This window comes from Heterocephalus glaber, unplaced genomic scaffold (genome assembly GCF_053883595.1).
Source record: "Heterocephalus glaber isolate CG9 unplaced genomic scaffold, H.glaber_assembly_v1.0 deba00001593, whole genome shotgun sequence".
NCBI lineage: Eukaryota > Metazoa > Chordata > Mammalia > Rodentia > Bathyergidae > Heterocephalus > Heterocephalus glaber.
This window is the reverse complement of record NW_028258368.1, coordinates 3,850,626-3,870,435: the sequence shown is the minus strand read 5'-3', so window position 1 is coordinate 3,870,435 and position 19,810 is coordinate 3,850,626. Positions and strand designations below refer to the sequence as shown.

Genomic DNA, 19,810 nt, shown 5'->3' with positions numbered 1-19,810 from the left:
ACAAGGGGTATTCATTAGAAAGAGACTCAAAAGAAACAAGGCAATAACTCCACCATAATAATCTTTTCCATCTGAATGTGATGCTGGTGAAATTCACTCAGAAGCATATGCACATGAGTGGGAGTGTTTCTGAATATTTGTGGTGGCTCTGTATGGCTTCTTCAGTAAACGTTCCCAGTTCTCCTTGGTAACAGCAGCTGTTGGGAAGTGGCTAGAATTTGGGTTTAGTCTAAGTTTTCAAGCAAATTAAATAATTCCATGTGGACTTCAGTCCAAGTCCATGATCTTGATGTTGGTCACCTTATAAGAAATGTCATATTTTTCAATATGCCATTTGGGTTTTGATTAAGATCACCGGCCATGCCAACAACACTAGCAACTAATTTAAAAATATGTCCTTAGTCTTAAGTATGGTAAGAAAATATGCTAAAAGACAAGTAAACTACATATATATGTTAAAAAGTTAACTCAATGTACATCTTTTACATACAGTTAATCAGGAGTGTCATCAATAAATATGGTCAAGTGACATGGAAGTGGAAAGTTTCCTGTACTTTTCTTTTCCAAAATTATAACATTTTCTAGATGATAGCAGTCAAATTGACCATAAAAAATAATTAAATAATAAAATATCTATCTGACATTCAAGCTTAAATATCGACAGAAAGTCAACTAGTATTTCTATAGGTTCATCTTTTTGTTTTTGGTATTGGGGATCGAACTCAGGACCTTGCACTTTCAAGGCAGGCAGCAGAACCACTGAGCTAAATCCCCAGCCCCTAGGTTCACCTTTTTACCAATATGCATAAATGTATACATATGTATATATATATGCATATGTATTGACATATATAAACAAATACAGTCTTTGAGAAGGCACTGCAACATATACACTTTCTGGTTTTAGATTATTCATCTTCCGTTTCTTAACACCGGTGCCCAGTTCTTCACTTATTGCTTATTTTGCTGTGTCCAGTATCATATATTAGTTATCTGGTTGCCAATATGAATAACTGAAAACAGAGGCTGTCCTTTTCATTACGGTTGTTACAAACAGGAGAACTACTAGCACCATTCAAGCAGAAGTACTTACTGATAGTCCAGCACCTACCTTTACTTTTTTCAGTCCTTTACATGTCTTGGTTTGGCCATAGCTCATCAAGGACTCTTCCACTTTCATCAGCCACACTGTTCTGTCACTGATGAATTTCTCTATGCTTGTACTTTGAGCAGCAAAGACCTTCAAGGTTTCTTTTGCTTCTTCAGTTACTTCTTTAGCATGCTCCAGTTTCTGCCTTACGTCTGCTTCTATAAACTAATTATAAGGCAAGATTTTATTAAAGTCTGTGGAAACCAAAAGAACACTCATTCAGGAAGAATTCTGTTTATGTGCAAATTTGTTGAGAAAACTTAAGCTTCACCATAGAAGCCACTCCAATGCTAATATGCCTTTTCCAGGAAGGAAAACCAGAAGCATGAATTGCCAAACATATCAAGTGATGGGAAAGTGGAGAGTAGGACTTGTAGCTAACAGTGGATGTTAAAGGGGTGGTTTGAACTGAGGCTCTCTGGAATACATGAGATCATCTTCTAAAATCTTACCTAGATCTATATGGAGCTCCTGAGGATAGGAGGTGACCCAAACTCTATTCTTCAATCTCTTGAGGAATATCCACACATTCTCTGCCCAGAAGAACCTCTTCTTGGGATAAACACCACTAAGCCTTCATGATAAAGCAGTTTTATTGTTGTAGGAAACATTCAGTGGGGAAGATATTTTCTCCTCTGGAGATGATATATTTCAGAACAGGTGGCCTCTCTAGCCCCATAGTTAATAAAAGGATTTACAATCACTATAAGTTGTGAAACAGTTTCCATTCCACAATTCAAAGATCCAGGTCTATTTAGAGATCAAAGTTTTTAACTAAAAGTTAAGGCTTTTTCTTAGTCTCAGCTCAGACCTGCTGCATGCAGGGAGCCCATTGTGGAGAAGGCGGTTAAGGTCTTCCTCTTCTCTTTCTTTACTTTACTTCAGTTTCTCTACCTTGTACAGCTTTTTGTCCTGAAGATTTGCACTGGCAGGAGGTGGGTACGAGTTCTGAATTGTGTGCCAACTGCTATGAATTTGCACCTGAGTTTCCTATCTACATCTCTCATGAGCCTAAGTCTGTGGTTTTTTCTGAGACTCCTCTCATACAGGACCTCCTGCTGAATTCCCTATGTGAGCTACTACACTCTCTTTTGCCTCTGTATGTTCTCCTTCCTCAGCCTGTAGTTGTCTCCTCCACTTCTCACTGCTGAGGTCTGCTCACCAAGATGGCCTTCTTTGCTGTCTATATGTCCTCCTGTGGTGGCCTCCTCCTTTCCTTTCCTCTTGTGACTCACTTCTGGGCTGGCAGCCATGCTCTGACATTCACCCCGAAGCTAACTCTGAGAGGCAGGCTACACCAAATAATCACTTCTCCTTTGGCAAACCCATGAGTAGTTAGGCAGCCTGTCTGGCAAGGGGTTACAAACTAGATTCTGGTGCCTGCCAACTGCAGGGGGCACAGGTTATGTTTTTTAAGTAGTGCCACTGAAATCCTTCTATCTAGACTTGAGGTAAATTATGTCACCCAGGTCTCTTCCTTGATATGTACAGGTATATAAGAGAAAGAGACAGACAGAAACAAAGAGAAAGAGAAAGAGAGAGAGAGACACAGAGAGAAAGAAAGAGAGAGACATAGAGAAACACACATACAGAGAGAGAGAGAGAGAGAGAGAGAGAGAGAGAGAGAGAGCCAGAGCAAGGAGGAGGGGAGAAACCAGAGCACAACAGTAGCTTGTTCCCCACATTCCAGCTTCATCTTCACTCTGCAATAGTCCAGCTGCTGTCCCTTGCTTGATATTCCCAAAGTAGGTGACAGCCATAAGCACTCCCCCTTTTTAGTTCTATATATGAATAGCACCCACTTTGCTTTTTGCTTCAGGTGGAACTGAGAAAGGAGACCACCCCTCCATATGAAATTAGGCAACTATGGGTTAACTAGGTAACGATCCTCTTTGTATAATGTACCTGAGTAGCCATGACAACTTCTGTAATCTGTAATCTGTAATCTTGTGCAATCTGTCACCAAAGGAGATCACCAAAACTCTTTGCTCTCCCTCTCTCTACTGTTATGCTTTGTGTAAATCCTGCTTGCTATATTCCCAGGAAAACTCCAATAGAATTAAGCTTTGTAGATGTAAAAAGAGGTATATAAGGAAGCACAAATTTCTATTCAGGGCTCTCGAGACTGACAGGAGTCACTGAGCTGCCGGCAACATTAAAAGCCACTTTTTGTTCCTATCTTCGTGTTAAAGAGTTATCCATGGGGAGAGGTCCTCACTATTTCCTGCTTCAGAACTGCTAACATTCCTGTACATGTGTGTCATCCACCAATGGTATGAATTGATGTGTGCACAGACTCAGGTCAGAGCAAAAGCATGGTTGCAAGCTGGTTTGGTTGGTTAGGAGGAAACAGCAAGTCAAAGACAAAGGCACAACAAGAAGAAAGACAATGTGGAGAAAACCCACAAGAGTAGCAGCAAATACAAAGGTTAAATGGCGCATCAGAGCCCTCAGCCAGGAGCCAGGGGGCTGGCAGCCAAAGGAGACCTACCACACTGGGTGCTTTGAGGGCTCAGGGCCAGCCCTGTTCCCATGTCCTGCTTCAATGGTCCTGGGAATTTGTGCTATCTACAGAGCTGTGAAGGGAGATTTTCAGTGGTGATTACTCCCAACCCATATACTGAATCAATGAATTAGGAAAATATTAATAAGAATATCCCTGAAACAGGATATTCCTGTCTAGACATAAAATGGTCCATGAGACAAGCTGACTGATAATGCTCCTAAAATTTAGTAAGGAAAAAGTAACTACTCTTATTATATCTGAATTGGAAATATGTTATTAGTACAGGCACAGGAAATTGTATAGATATTTATACTTAGCTCATGTGTATGATAAAGCATATGTGTTTTGTTGGGACTATGGTGATGGTATCATTGTTGTTGATTTGAGAGAAAGAGAGAGAGAGAGAGAATTTACAAGAGAGAACCCAATGTATGGTATTAATTATAAAACTGAGCTCTTACCTGAAGTTCTGGTGGTGTTTCTGGAATTTTAGTTAATTCTTTAAGACTGTTAACTTTGGAATGAAGTTCTTCCAATTTCAATGCTTTGTTTTTAACTTCAGACTAGCAAAATAAAAGAAAGGGGGAATTGCATCACAAATCAGAAACACTGACATACTGTATTTGGCATTTCATAATTTTAAGCGCTAACTGTCAAGGTACAGAGTTTAAGCCAGTGTATAAGAGTCCATTTCATTCTATGAGGGTTGTTACTACTTATGAATGTGGCAAAAGTTACATTTAACATTCACTTGGAATGTGAGGGAGTATGTGGAACTTATTTTCTCCCCACCCTCTTTTATTAGAAAAAAGATCCTGGAAAAAATGAAACACCAACCAAAAGCCTGGAGTTGGTGGGGATTTCCACAGGCTGTCATTTACTGGTTAGCAGTACTATGACCAATTCCCATGGTGGCACTGAATTCATTTCAGAGCATTTCAAAGCAAATACACATCAGGGGAGCCTCACAGCTGCAGACAGTATGTAATACATATAAATTGTTTCGAAGGAAAATTTACAGGCAATCCAAGAAGAAACCAGAACAACTGGAAAACTGAAGCATGATAATATTTTATTATTTTTTAACACACAAAATATGTCCTCATATGGTGGTCCCTTTCATTAAAATCAGATGGCTTCCATTAAAGAGACATTATTAAACATGGATGCTTATAAACTTAATCAGTTACTTGAGATCACAAGGAAACATTAAATAAATTATCTGCCTTAACTTAAAAATAGTATTCTGGTGCTTTGTGGACACAAAGTTCCTGGTGCCTTGAGTTCAGGAACCAGTTTGCTTCACACAGTAAGACGCAGCATTGCCAGGCCCTCCCTCCTGACCTACACTCATGTGTGACTCTGTTGTGGAAGGGCACTGCCCGGCACTGGGCTGGTTCCATGGCACCAACTTTGTCTGGTGTGTCAGGAAGTTAGTAACCAAATGACCTGGTCATCCTGAATGTGGGGCTGAGACACATTGGCTTCCTGGATTTCTGAGGTCAGCAGTCATAGGCTGGTTTGACAACTGTGTCTCTTCCCTAAAAAGATGCTGCAGCATTTACAGCACTTTCAGCTGTAACACCATGTCACTGCACACAGGGCTGAGGTCACACAGTGGCACATCATTCTAGAGTGTCCTCATCATCTGAAGTATAGACATAACAGATGTCAGCAATGTGTAGAGTAATCATTAGGCATGATAAATTTTGAGTATCTGTTACATTTATGTATGTATGTATGTATGTATGTATGTATGTATGTATGTATTTATTTAGAGATGCTGGGAATGGAACCTGGAGTGCGCTAACCACTGAGCTATACTGCCAGACCCTACCTTTGTTTTTAATAAAATTTACCTCATTGTTAATTTATGTACAATTTAGCTTATAATGACAGTGCTAACACTTGCTTACAAAACTCCTGAAAATTTAACAATCTGTGAGCTGGGATTAACACGATCCAGTGCAGGCCCCTAAGAGCTGGGATGTTCAGCCACAGTAGCATCATAACAGTGTCCATGATAACAACTAAAGAGACCACAGTGCCGGGCGTTCCTGACTGTACTCTGAGTCTGGATCATTTTCTTTTGCTCTGATAGCCCTTAGAAATTGGAATTTGATTATAACATCTCTCTTGAATATTATATAAGTCAAAAAACCACTAGACACTAGGTAATATAGTTCATTCACCTGTTTTCAGACTAGTCATTCATTCGTCTATCAGTCAAGTTTTTTTTCTCTTTTTTTTTATATCAGTCAAGTTTTAAGTGGTAGGCACAGTGCTAGGCAGTGGAGGATACAATGTGATACCCTCTGGCCTCAGTAAGAGTACAGTCAATTGTATGCTTTGTCAATTACATCTCTCTCTTCACTCTCCTTCCCTGTATCCTGCTTAATTGTCTGTCATAGCCTGATTATCACTCAACATTTTTCATATAATGTATATTGTTATGTAAATAATATAAATTCCATAAAGGCAGCATTGTTGTCTGTTTTACTGCTGTATGTTCAGTGTCTAAAAACAATGCCTGATATATTGTAGGAATTCATTAAGAATTTCATGAATAAAGGGATAAATGAATGAATGCAATAAATGGGAATAAAAGGAGTTGAAAATGAACTGGTGACTAACGCTATAGAAGATCAGAAACTTTCCTTAGAGGCCTGTGACAATGCAATGTTTCATTTTCTTTCATTTCTGAAAAGGAAGTGGAAGAACCCAGCACCAAATAATAATAGCATATTTGAGACATTTGATGAATTTTTTGAATGGAGAAAAATAACTATTAAATATTACTAAATTAAAAACACTTCATATTTATTTTTCAAATGGGACAGTGCCACATTCTCATAAGAACAGGAAAAAGTTTGCATTTCATCCACTTTTATTTTTCTACTAAAACTTGAAGTAAAAGGCTCCACTAAAACAATAAATAAAGCAAAAAAACACTTAAGCAGAGCCTATATAAAATTTGAGTAAATAGCAGAAAATAGTTTATAGTTTGGACTGCTCCTGTGTCTCTTTGAAAAGAAGGATAAACTTTAAAAAAAAACCCACAATTTTTTCATATTCTAGACAGCAATAAGCAGATCCATAAGCAGGTGGTGTCAGTTTACCTCAAATTCTTTAAGGAATTCTTCAGCTCGGAGACTGCTGCTCAGGTTGCTCATGTTTTCAGCCAGCTGTGGAAGAGAGCTGTTTGACCACCCATCGATTTCATCTTTACTTGAAAGTACATCATCCCAAATGGACAGGCTTGTCCTCAGCCTTTCCATGTTTTCTTCCAATTTCTCCAATACCTAGGATAGACAGTAGAAGTCACGCCATTAACAGTATACAGTTTAAAGTGTTCATTCCCCCACCAATGCTTTTTAATTAGAAAATTAGATTTGAATGTCAAAGTTTTATAAAATTACTGAGAGCTAATTAATACTCCCAATTCAACTACATGTTAACAAATATATAGTGGCTTGAATTTCTGAAACACTAGATTTTCATTTGTAAGTTGGGATTCTAGTGACTATTATAGTATACAATAATATAACTCATTATAAGGTTGAATTCTACAGGATTCCAGTCCATCTAGGGCAGTATTGTATTTATTTTTTCAAAGTAGAACAATAAGCACTTTTATTTGTAATGCTGAGGTTTAGGAATGAGCATCAATTACATGTGAGAATATTTATAAAACAAGTAAATACATAAGAAAACAACACATTTTGGTCATTTAAATTATTATTGCTTACCACTTTTTCTATAATAATGGTCTTTAAAACAGGCATATAAAATCTTTGATGTCCCCCAATTATATGATTATATTATAAAAATAGACTAACTTGGGGCCAGGGGTTTAGCTCAGTGGCATAGCGCCTGCCTGGCAGGCATGAGGTTCTGAGTTCGATCTCTGGTACCAAAAAGAAAAAAAAAATAGACTAACTTAGTAAATTTAGCTTGCTAAAGCTTACTAAGTAAGGAATCCATCTTTTATTAAAATTCTGAATCTAGACATTGAGAATAGAGTCAATGGAATCATTGGACTTTTGAGCTGAAAGGTGAAGTAAAATATTTAGAGGTAGATATGCTGATTTCCAGGAGGATTAAATGATTTGTTTTATGACCACATAGCTAGTAAGGGACTGAGAATTAAAACACAAGAATATAAACTACAGATCCAATTTTTTTTTTTTTTTTTTGGTACCAGGGATTGAACCCGGTCCTTGCACTTGCGAGGTAGGTGACGGAACCACTGAGCTAAATCCCTGGCCCAGATCCAGTGTTTTTCAACACAAAACTACAGCCTTATTACTTTAAATTGATATACATTACATTTTAATATTCTGTAGGGTGTCTGTAAATTGCTCTATTTTATCCATAATTCTAGAGTCTTGAGAAGAAAAACATTCAGAGCTGTGATTTGTTAGGACTGAAGCAACCAAATGTAAATGCAGAAATCTGCCAGTAAGTTCTGATAAAAATAAAGCAGGTAATTTTTTTTTCTATTTCTAACTTTATGTGAACACTGATTTTATTCAGAATGTCATTTTGGAGTTAACACTGCATGTTCAGAATGGAATTCACACCTCTGAATAACCCTTTGCCCTCAAGTTTGGCTGAGGAATTCACTGGTTAAATTGTTCCCAGGGCGTGTTCCCAAGGATGCTCTTACATCCAGCCACTTGTCCATGGTGCTCTCCATGTCTTTTTCCACCAAGGTGAAGTCACTACTGTGGATCTTTTTCAGTTCAGATAACAAGTGTTTGCCTTTACTGGTAAAACGGTCCAGCTCTTTCTGCTTACAGTTCATTTCATGCTTGGCAGTTTCATGCTGTGGATATAAATATTTCCTCAATCAGTAAGACAATCAGTGATAAGTCAAAACTTTAAAACCATCTGCCATTAAGAAATGCATTTAAGGGACTGGAGATTTAGCTCAGTGGTTCCACCGCCTGCCTCACAAGCGGAAGGTCCTGAGTTTGATCCCCAGTACCAAAAAAAAAAAAGAAAGAAAGAAAGAAAGAAAGAAAGGTATTTAATAGTTGACCTTAAGCAGAAATTAATGATATTAATTAACTGTAGTACATATCCAAATGAATATGTAAAAAAATATATATATAATTTTAATGAATTACCAAAATTCTAGGATATCAGAATTCCTAGAAAAAATTTGAGCTATTAGCAGGAATTTCCCACATCTAAATGAACTGACAAGAGTATCTGTGTGAGAATTACTCAGTGAGTGAAAACGCATGTAGTAGTCTACTAAATCAAATGCATTTTGAATTTTACCTTGGAAAAAGCCCACTTAAGATCCTCCTGATCTTTTATAGTAGTTCTGGTTACAGTGACACTGCTGGCATTTTCTATGACTTTTGAGACAGCTGATTTCAAGTTCTGGTATTCTTTCATTAGGTCAATAAGTCCACAGCACTGGCCTTGGCTGTGAGGGTTAAAGGAAAATGTATTATTTAGTGTCATGTGTCAGGAAGGGAAAGCTTTCATTCCCTTTAATTGGACCTAGTATACACCACTTGAATGTGTTCAGAGATGAATGGTGGAACCATATTTCTCCCTACCTAGGTCAAAATGATGGTTGCTGGTAAATGTACCTAAACCAGTGTCCAAAATGGGTTTTTTATGAATAAAGAACACACACAGGCATTAAAACAAAATCTATAAACTCAATGACAAAAAAGAAGCAATACATGTTCTCGACAACTCAAACTCAGATGAGTCACCCAAATGTTTTGTTGTTTTAAATGTTTTTTAAATGCTGTTTTAATTATTTCTTAATAGCATGTGTTAGAGGCAAGGAATGAAAGCAAGAACAACACAAAGAAAAAGCAAACAAAAATACAGCCCCATAATTAAAATATGAATGTGCCTTTTCTATTTCATCATAATGTAACAAATTGTCATGGTCATGAATCCCCTGAGAATTATCAAAATAAGTAGCTTTTGTTTATAGAAGTAAAATGCCTTTGAGCAAGTAGTTCTACAAGTAAGGATGTTTTCCCTAGAAACAGATCTGTATGCACTAATGTTTAGGGAGAATTATAATATTTATGTAAAATCATTTATAACAAAGAAAATATAGAAATAGTCTAAATATTAAAAAATAGGTCAATGATCAAATAAATTCAGATTTTTTTGTAATTGAACACTGCAATCTCTAAGAAGTCACAACGTAAGAGAATAATTATATGGAATAAAGTTTGATTACATTAATAATCAACAGTATATAATGTATTCTCGATTTTGTTTCAGAACAAAATTCTTGATTTTGTTTTCTTTGTACAGTAGCATAAAGTATGTTTTGAACCACATTTTGCAAAATCAAAAGTCAATGGCCCAATGTGACAAAATTAATAGGGAGTTAAAAACAAAAGTGGGACATTTCTGACTTACTTTTCATGAATTAGTCTTTTGGTATCATTCCAGGTGACTTCCAAGCGGTTTATCTCCCTGTCAACTTCAGGAGCCAAAGCCACATCTTTCTGAGCAATCTGCTTGGCTTTATCTTTCAACCAGCATAGTTCATGCTCATGAGAATTCAGTTCATCTTCTAGCTGATTAAAGACTCTCAGCCTGTGAATTAAAATGTTACCTTACTGTTAATTCACTAAGGATAGTTAAGTATAATATTCCTTCTCTCCATCATAACATGATAAATGTAGGAAACACATTTAAGTGCCTAGAAAAACTTTTAACACAGCAATTAATGTATATCAATTGATAAAGATGCCTTTAATTTTGCAGGGTGACTCAGGTCGTACATCAGAAAATACTGACAATCATTCTTACTATTCACTCTGATCCTTCTATTACCCTTATATTCTCTTTGCCTTTTGCTTTGATGTGTAAGACTTTTAAGACTGAGACTAACCTTGATAGCTGAGTAGGTGAATTCTTTTTTTTTTTTGGTACTGGGGATCGAACTCGGGTCCTTAGTTTGTGAGGCAGGCGGTGGAACCACTGAGCTAAATCCCCGGCCCAAGTAGGTGAATTCTTATTGCAAGATCATTAGTATGTAAAGCTTCTGTCATGAGGTCCAACCCATGTAATGATCATACTTAAAGATCACAGTTATTTCTTTCAAGATAGAAATAGATTTACTGAACTCTAAAAAAAAATCTATCTTAAAAATGTTGATTATCTCCATTGCTGAAGATTACCATTTAAAAACCTGCATTTTTGTCCTTAATATGTAGATATTGGAGCATCTGCAAAAAGGGATTCTTTTTGCAGGTAACCACTGACAAGTTGTGCTTTGGTGCAGGGCTGTTGTGCACAGTAATTACATATATATTATCCCAGTTAATTCCCAAACAAAGTAGCTGTGGGCAGGTGTTGCCCTTACGCTCACCTTACAAGAAGAAAGGTAACTAGGATGGCAGGGACTTAGTAAATTCACTAATTCACTGAAACATTTTCTTGGCCACAGTGTACCCAGCCTAGCCCTCTTCTCCAGCAGTTCTAGGGTATCCTGTTTGCTGGCCAGAGAGGGCCACGCCACCCCAAAGCACCAAAGCTGTGAGACTTCTGAGTGAGTGACACTGAGAACCTTGCTATCTCCTTACTCCAGAGGCTTACTCCATTTCGGAAATATTGTTACACTAGTCAGAAAGCTTACTACTCTTCAGAAACATAACCTCAGGAGCTAAGTCTAGCCAGGTATTAACTCCATTGCCATCTAACTAATATTTTGGCTTCATGTTTGAATCCAGCCAAAAGGGGAGAAGTAATGTTCTTGGTAGGGACAAGAACATCCGTATTAAGTAGAGACACATTGGTACCAATGTCTTTAAAGTGTATCTCTGCACCATGAGAGAGGGAGAAGGTTCTGTTAATGGAGAAAAGAGGATTGAAAGGAAAGTTATTGTGTTAGCAGAAAAATTACTTGTCAAATTTATTAAGGGAAGCCAAGCATGGTGATGCACACCTGTGCCTGTAATTTCAGCAATCCAGCAGGGCTAAAGTAGGAGAATGCAAATTCAAGCCCAGTTTGGGCAACTTCATTACTTAGTGAGACCCCGTCTCAAAATAGCAAAATAAAAAAGGGCTGGGGATGCAACTCAGTGAAAAGACCCCAGATTCAATCCCCAGTGCTAATCCTTAGCCCTTTTTCTTTTCCACTGAACTCACCTGACAAAACTTCTGCTTATGCACATTCCCTGCCTTTTCTATGCCTCTATGCAGACTGCTGAGAGATGTGGAAAACTACACCTAAGTCCACTTTAAATGAATGAACATAGATCCTAGATGGCTACTCATCACCTTTCAGAGCTCCACACTCTAGGAGAGAGAACCGAGAGAACTCTTCACCCTACTTTCTCTCCTCTGACATCTGCCACCCACTCTCAACTAGTGACAACATGGCAGCCTTTACCCAGGTGAGGCGCTTGCTCCTAGCCACCAGGGATAAATTCCTTGGTATTTTTACCACTAGAATTACACATCTACCCAGATCTCTGCCTTTTTTCTTACTACAGTAGGTGAGCGCCTTCCACTATCCATAAACAACTGCTCACGAATAGTGTGAACTGTGTACTCTCCGGTGAATAAGATCTCAGAAAGACCCCCAAGGAAGCCATGGAATGTACAGTACTTCTCAAGCGTCAAATTAATCATTAATTTTATCTTCAAAATATTTGAGGAAGAAAAGAGAAGTTGCTACATATAGCACTCAAAACTTTGCACCCAAGTTAATTCGAGAACAAATAAAAAGTAGGAAAGCTAACTGGGTTGGCGTGGTTTCCTGTACCTCTGCTGAAGCGCCTGGCGGGTGGGCTCTTTCAGTCGCTCTCTGTCAGTCCTTTCTTCGATATCCTCGATGCTCTTCAGCAGCTCCTCTCTCTGGTCTTGGAATGCCTTCTTCAGCAGGCCCAGGGCATCGGCCTCACTCTGCTTGGTACCCAGGAGGTTCTGGATCCTCTCCAGTTCTTCAGAGAGCTGATCGGCCACAGCCCTGCAGGACGTCCTGTGATCAGCCTGTCTGCTCCTCAGATGGTACTGGGCTTTGGCAAGGATGCCATCGAGACCAACGGCAGTAGACTCCAGTGCCTTGACATCGAGAATGACATCGTTCAGGTCCTTCTCCAGCAAGTCCGATTGCTTCTTATTCATACTGCTAGTAGCTTCCACCGTTTGCCTCAGCCGGTGCAGTACCTCAGACAGACAGGCGCGGCGCTGTAAGAACTCGGCCAGCTGCGACAGGGCCAGCCCCCGCCTCTCTACCACCTGGCTGGCCTCCTCGAAGACCTGGAAGCAGTCCTCTGCCTTGCCCTGGAGGAGGTGGAGGTCTTCCATTCGGCCCAGAGACCCCAGCTTCGCTAAGTGACCCTGCAGACTCTGGAATTCTCTCTTTTTGTTCTCTATTTCTGCTGCATGGTCCTGGAAGGAAAGAGGGAGTTACTGATTCCCAGGCGTATCACAGCTGATGACAGAGATAGCCGCCAGCTGTGTGAGGCCAAGATGTATCGTAAATGCCATGGGCCATCTAGTATCGAGTCATTCACAGTGAACCTTTTAGAAATATTCATAACATTTCCCATTTTGTTCATCTATGTATTTCATATAAATCACAATCCTGGATTGGTTAGTTTCATGTGTTTTATGTGAGACAGCTCTACAAGAAATATGAGTATGCTTAATGTGGTGGCACGGCCTGTAATTCCAGCACTTGGGAGGCTGAGGCAGGAGGATTTTGAGTTTGAGGCCTGCCTGGGCTACGTAATGAGTTCCAGCCTGGCAGAGACTACGTAATTAGACCCTGGCTCAAAAAATAAAAAGAAACAAAAACAACAACAACAAAGAAATGTGACTAACTCACAACAAATCACTTTTAAAAATCTAGCTAGAAACTGCTAACGATCTCAGCATAGTTCCCACGAAAGAAACATTATCACCTCTCTTAATTTTAACCACAGTGGCTGTACAGATGACTTCAGTTTGACTACTAACCTTTAGATAGCTTCTTCGGGTCCCCTACCTCCCCTGCCATTGAGCTTTTATTTTAGAACATTTATTGCAAACTCATTCTCTCCTCTTTTGAGAAGTGTATCTTTTTAAAGCTTCTGGCCAATTTTGCAACCCAGGATTGCCTTTTTCAAGGACCTGGGCACCATCGCTTTGAAATGTAATTATCTTGGAAGGCAGTACTTGTCTTTCTCAGAGGCTCCTTGGAGGGCCCTAACTTGGGCAGTTGGTTGCTTTCCTCCAAACTGTGAAACTGTCTCCTGGTCTGACGATAGAAAAAAGTTTGCTTTTTGCTTCATAAAGTCAATTAGCAAACCTAGCATAGACCGAACATTGAATAAATAGTAAATGTTTCATTATTAAATATTATTATAAACTACTTTCTTAATGCTTGCTGATCAATATCTGATTTTTAAAAATGTTTTTTGGTGCCAGGATAGATATTATGCATAATTAATGACTTTATTTATTGATAAAGGAAATAAGTCATAAATTTTGTATCACTTTTAAGCTAAATAATACTTCAGAGTAAACATATCAAAGCAATGGAATTGTGTATTAATTTTTGGTATCAGAACAAAACAAGCTGGAAAGTTTAAAAATGGACATTCTTTTCACTTTATGCTAGAAATCATTTGCTTTACTATGAAAAAGTTTCTAAATGCAATCAATCAATTTTATCCAAAGTGGTTTTATCTGCTTAATTTATCTGTATAACACATTGTCAGGACCCATGTGCTCAAGTATTAAAATATTTTCATATCAATAAAAAGTTAAATTGCTGCCAAGTGTTTTTAAAAATGTTGCATCCCTTCATGATTCAGGAGCCCTCTCTTGTAAATAAATGTTTCTTCAATCTTAAAAGAATGTTTTACCTTGTGCCGAGTAAAAGCCACTTGATGGTCCCTTATGCTGATCTCAGATGAAGTCTGTAAGTCACTGAGAAACTGCTTAATCCACACAGAGAAGGAGAGCAGCAGCTCATCAAATTGCTGGTGCTCAGCAACCACAGACTGGAGGAAATTAATCCTACATGGAGAAAGGTGCTAAAGTTAAAATGTCCCATTAGTGAACCCAAAGAGTTAGTGATTATTTTTGGAATTAAACTTATTCCAGGGCAAAAGTGATGTTGTTACACACAGTAGCAAGCTAGAACTCTTGATAATTTCTGCTTCTCAAGACCTGTTTTTCTCACGATTTCCCTCGTCTGAGTTAAAATGATCGGCACACACCCCGAATATGAAGGAGTCATTCTTTCTCCATCTGTTCCTTCAGCCCCACATCCCATCTCTGCATGTCCCTCCAATTAGCACCTCCACCACTGGGCACACAGCTTCTGTGCTGTTGTGGTCTAGGTCTGAAATGTTCTCCAAAAGTCTTCTGTTTTCAGAGATGGGACTTTTGGAGGGTGATTGGGTCCCGGAGGTGTTACACTCACAGGAGACCAGTTCACTTGTGAGTTCATAGCTGGATGTGCTGCTAGGGGTGGGTTGGTAGGGGCGGTCAGGAAGGCGTGACTTGGAAGGGTGGGTTGTATGTCTCCTTCCCTGGCCCCTTCCTTTGTGCTCTGCTTCCTGATCCCCACGAGCTGAACAGCCTTCCTTCTTCAGACCCTTCCACCATGCCCTTCCTGCTTTATGGACTGAATCCTCTAAAGACCTCTCTAAGTTGTGAGTGTCAAGGCTTGTGTCTCAGCGATGAAAAATTCACTAAGACATGTGCTTTTCTCCCCATTCTCACTGCCCCCACGGTCTCTTGCCTGGCCTCCAACAGCCCCTACGTGCCTTCCTCCACCTTTGCCTCCTTACTGTTTACTGAGAGCTCGTTCAGAAATGGTGTCATGGGATCAGAGCAGGAATCATGCTGTCAAGCCTCAGCACTGGGGCAGTTTCCTTGATGCACTCAGGAAAGCAAAACCCCCAAATCCTGATTGTGGTACCAAGGGATCCCATATCATTTACTTCTCTGTCCTCAGCAGATACAGCTCTGCCCCACACTCCCACTGGCCCTCTCTCTCTACGGCCTGATATCCCTGTTCGTTCCTACAGCCTCAATCCTTGTGCTCCCTGTGTGCTGTTCCCACAGTTCCCTAGGGCTGCTCCCCATTCAGTGCTCACAGAGGCCTTGCTCGCCTACCCAGGCTAAAGAACACTTGCCCCTCTGTCCCTGCCATGCCACCCTATGCTCAGTACTTAACACCACCTGATGCACTCTTACTCCCTCATTTGTTTAATTACATGTTTATCTCCCCCAGCCCCTTCCTGCCCATTCTCCATTCCACAAGAGCAAGGACTTCCTTTGTGTCTCCTGGACCTGGAAATGTTTCCAGGTTTTGATCAGGGATCCAGCCATGCTTTGGCATCAATAAATTTCTTGATTAAGAATAGGTGATTGGAGATCAGAATTGAAAGCTGGTATTAAAATAATACCTTAGCCAAATGTTAATATTCATTCCAGTGGTTTATGTTCAGAATTCAACTTTTTATTATTTCTATTTTATTTATTTTTAACTTTTGATTAACACATTTTAATTGTACTTATTAGAGTCCTAATATTTTAAATTTACTTCCAGGTTTTAATCCATACAATATCTGCACATTATCTATACATGCATATATTATATTTTGAATGTCTTCACATATTTGTGTCCCTTTAAAAGTCCTTACTTTCCTTCTTAGAGGTAGTCAGAAAATTTCTTTCTTGTAGAAAATTGTTCATCATTCAAGGGTTGACATCAGATCCTCCTGTGATCCTTTCCTGGACTTATCCCAACATCCCTCTTCATTTTGTTTCTATACTACTCTGTGTTTGCCTCTCTAATTTGCTTCCTTTTCATCACCACAGTGATCTGTAAAATACATACGGTCAAGTTGCATTTATTTTTATGGCTGCACTATCTGATGTGGTGCCAGCACTTAGTACTAATAAACATTTGTTGATTGGTTGAATAAATGAATAAACACTGGAATACATACCAGCTCCAGGAAGGTAGAGTGATCCTCAACACATAGAAGAATGCTCTATTCATTTCATAAACTCAGTAAGTATTTGAAAAATGAATGAATGTTTAAAAGAGTCAGGAAGGTCAAATGCTCATCCAAGATCACATTGGTAATCAAAAAAAATTTAAAGAGAAAACTTTTTGGTTTTTAATTAGAAATTTATGAATGCCAACTGTTTATTGTCTAGTTAAGTAAGATTAAATCTATTTTCTCTTCAATTTAAAATAATGACAATTTTGCTTGCTCTGTCCAAGATCTATATTGGAATGAAGTGAAGTAGCCGATGTTTATAAAATGCTTCTGGTTGATAAATATCATGTGAGGCAAAATTTTAGTCATCATTGTTCTCCCGTACCTGAGCAGCTTAGGGAATAAATACTCCAAACTTCAGTTGCTTTAATCATCTACCCTGGTCTAAAGCTAAATTTTGAATTGAGGACCATTGGCAATGCTTGCTTTTGAGGTTCTTGATTTTGAAAATGACAAAGTAGTTTGCTTCCACTCCTAGTAAAATAGTTTCTTCCACTCAGAGTTCCACTCTGAACAACTGAGTTAAATAAAAATAAACAAAACTCTTCTTTCTTAACCTATACACTCACCCTTTAAAAACAAATGAACAATATTAGAAGTAATTTTAGGACCAACCTTTTGCTAATTATCTGTGGCAAATCCCTCCACCTCTCATCCAACTGCTCCAAGTGCAGTTTCATCATTTTCACGTCATCTTTGGCAGCAACCGAGAACAGTGATTCCTTCAGCTGTAAAAGGTTGCTGTAGGAGGAGGCCTGGGCAACGACTTCATTTTGCAGGGCCTGAGGGAAGCAGAACAGAGCACAGAACTCAGCCAGCAGGACTCAGCGGCCAGGCCAGGAGAGGCAGGGGCCGATGCACAAAGGCTGAACATTCTCACAGAATGGAGCTCATTGGCCAAAAGAGAGATTTCACGACTCGATTTATAAATGGATCCACTTCGTCTTTTTTCTGAGCTTTGAAAATAATCTTTATTTTTAAAAAATTCACATGCACATTACAGGAAACAAAAACACAAGAAACAAAGAAGAAAGCCATTCACAGTCATAAGCAGCTTACTTGGATTTTTTTGGTCTATGTTCACTTCATTTTTAAGCAATTTTTTAAATGCTATGGAAACCCAAATGAGTTTTTGGTAGTTAGAGTTGTAAGCTAGGTAAATTTGAAATTTGTAAATTTCTTTCAGGATGAAGAAAGTGAACAGGTGAAGAGAATTGAAGAAAAATAACTGGACTAGAATCAATGCATATCCCAAAAGTAACCAAGATGGAATTCTAGATATGAAGAACATAGTGATCCTCTTGGTTTAGAGATTATATTTGGCCAAACTTGGGGAACCTAAGAGTCCTTGATTTTACTTAAGTGCAACAGAAGTACTTAGTTTTAAAATTGAGTTAGGCACTGAATCTCTTAGGTGCTGTGAAGTCACATAAAACTGTGGTTCCTACCAAATATGAGGTAAAATACAAAGACTTAAACACACAGGTAGCAACATAAAACAGCGTTGAGTGAGATGATAGGAGTGACACGGCAGATAGTAGATGCTTGTCCAAATGCTCTCTTTCCCTTTTTAGTGAGGGCCATCTGCGACACAGTAAAATCTCTAAAAGTATCAGAGGAAAGAGCACCTAGCCTGTGAAAGACAGAGAAGATCCCAAAGCAGAATTAGGACCTATGCTGAGTTGGACACAGAAAAGTGACACAGGAAGGTGGGAAAGCACATGGCACAGCCGGCCAGCCCTCAGCGCAGATGCAGCTTGGCCGATGGTGTCCTGTGTGGACATGGGAGAACAACAGAGTCTGGCAGCACTCCCTGGGTCCTCTCGCTCATATCCACTCAGTTTCCATAGAGACGCACAGAGGAGTAAAGTTCTATAGCGCAGACATCTTTGTGCCTATGCTTTGCCATTTTTAAGGGAAGGAGCTGTGACTTCCCCTCTTGGACCACTTCGCATGTGTTTTTAAGGAAGAACGAGGCCGAATGGGAGCCATAGCACCATCTCCTGTAAATCCCACCTCCTGGGGTGGGTGGCCGAGGCAGAAGGGTCAGAAGTTTGAGGCCCACCTGGGCAACTTAGCAAGAGCCTGTCCCAAAATAAAAAGGGCTGGAGATGTAACGCAGTGCATACTCAGGCCACTCACTATAGGTTTTGGAGAAGGGACTTTTTGGAGGATGAATACAGAATCCATGTTTCATAAACTAGAAAGGCAGGAGAACCAGATGTGTGGCACGCCCTCGGGTCAGAGAGGAAGCAAATCTGAGGATGGGGCTACAGTGATCTCTGCTGAAGTTTTAAAAAAAGCAATTATCAAAGCAAAAAGACCACAGTTTCTTCTTAAACCTATTATAAAAGTTGATGAAAACAGTGGGGGTATAAATGTGTAACACAATAAATGTCTTTTAAGAAGTAATTTTGCCTATTCAATTTGCTTGCATATTCAGAATCACTTGGAGCAAGTTATTAATTTCCAGAAATCAGTTACCATGCTCTACAGCTTTAAGACTGCCTAAATTTTTTTTTTTTAGTTTAAAAAGTTTGCTTCTTCCAGGATGTAACAAACTAGTAATCTTTGTCTCTCTACTTTCATCCATGTTTGTGTTCATTCACTTTTTATTTTGCTTGAAAATGATCATTATTTTTTATTTCTTTCTATACTGCATCAGTTTCCTCTTTAAAATACTATTTAATTGAGCTGGGAATGTGGCTCTGTAGTAGAGTGCTTGTCTAGCATGCTTGAGGCCCTGGGTTTGAGAGCTAGAACTGTAATCAATCAATCAAAAAACCAATCCTTGTTTATTACCAAAACTCACATGAATACAAAAGTGGAGAGATCACACCTACTTTCAGCTCCAATGGTTAACTGACAGTCAACCTCATTTCATTTATATTTCTGCTCACCCTTCTCTCAACTCACCAGCCAAGTCAATCCATTTAATTCAAATGCCAAGACATTGTTACAAGATTTTCTAACACACTATGGAATCAAATCATCAGAAAGTTCTCATCATTACATTGTCTTTCAGATAAGAATTTCTCTGTTTTCGAGATTCAAATTTGGACCTTAAATGATGCTTCAGGAATTATAAAAACCAAAGCAAGGAGTTTGGGATAGAGTGATGAGGTGCATTTTATTTATTTTAAA

At 39.0% G+C, this 19,810-nt stretch overlaps 1 protein-coding gene across 18 annotated transcripts in view; it reads right to left on the bottom strand.

The window, feature by feature from the left end:
* The window catches only part of Syne1 (spectrin repeat containing nuclear envelope protein 1), a 473,610-nt gene that overhangs the window by 246,381 nt on the left and 207,419 nt on the right, over nucleotides 1-19,810 (bottom strand). For all 18 annotated transcript variants that reach the window (XM_087193553.1, XM_087193567.1, XM_087193559.1 and 15 more), the window contains 9 exons: nucleotides 17,282-17,448; nucleotides 14,510-14,663; nucleotides 12,421-13,049; nucleotides 10,065-10,244; nucleotides 8,946-9,096; nucleotides 8,326-8,484; nucleotides 6,776-6,958; nucleotides 4,118-4,219; nucleotides 1,112-1,315 (listed from right to left, as the gene is read on the bottom strand). In XM_087193553.1, coding sequence (XP_087049679.1) covers nucleotides 1,112-1,315; nucleotides 4,118-4,219; nucleotides 6,776-6,958; nucleotides 8,326-8,484; nucleotides 8,946-9,096; nucleotides 10,065-10,244; nucleotides 12,421-13,049; nucleotides 14,510-14,663; nucleotides 17,282-17,448 — 1,929 coding nt within the window. The remainder of the gene's footprint in view (nucleotides 1-1,111; nucleotides 1,316-4,117; nucleotides 4,220-6,775; nucleotides 6,959-8,325; nucleotides 8,485-8,945; nucleotides 9,097-10,064; nucleotides 10,245-12,420; nucleotides 13,050-14,509; nucleotides 14,664-17,281; nucleotides 17,449-19,810) is intronic.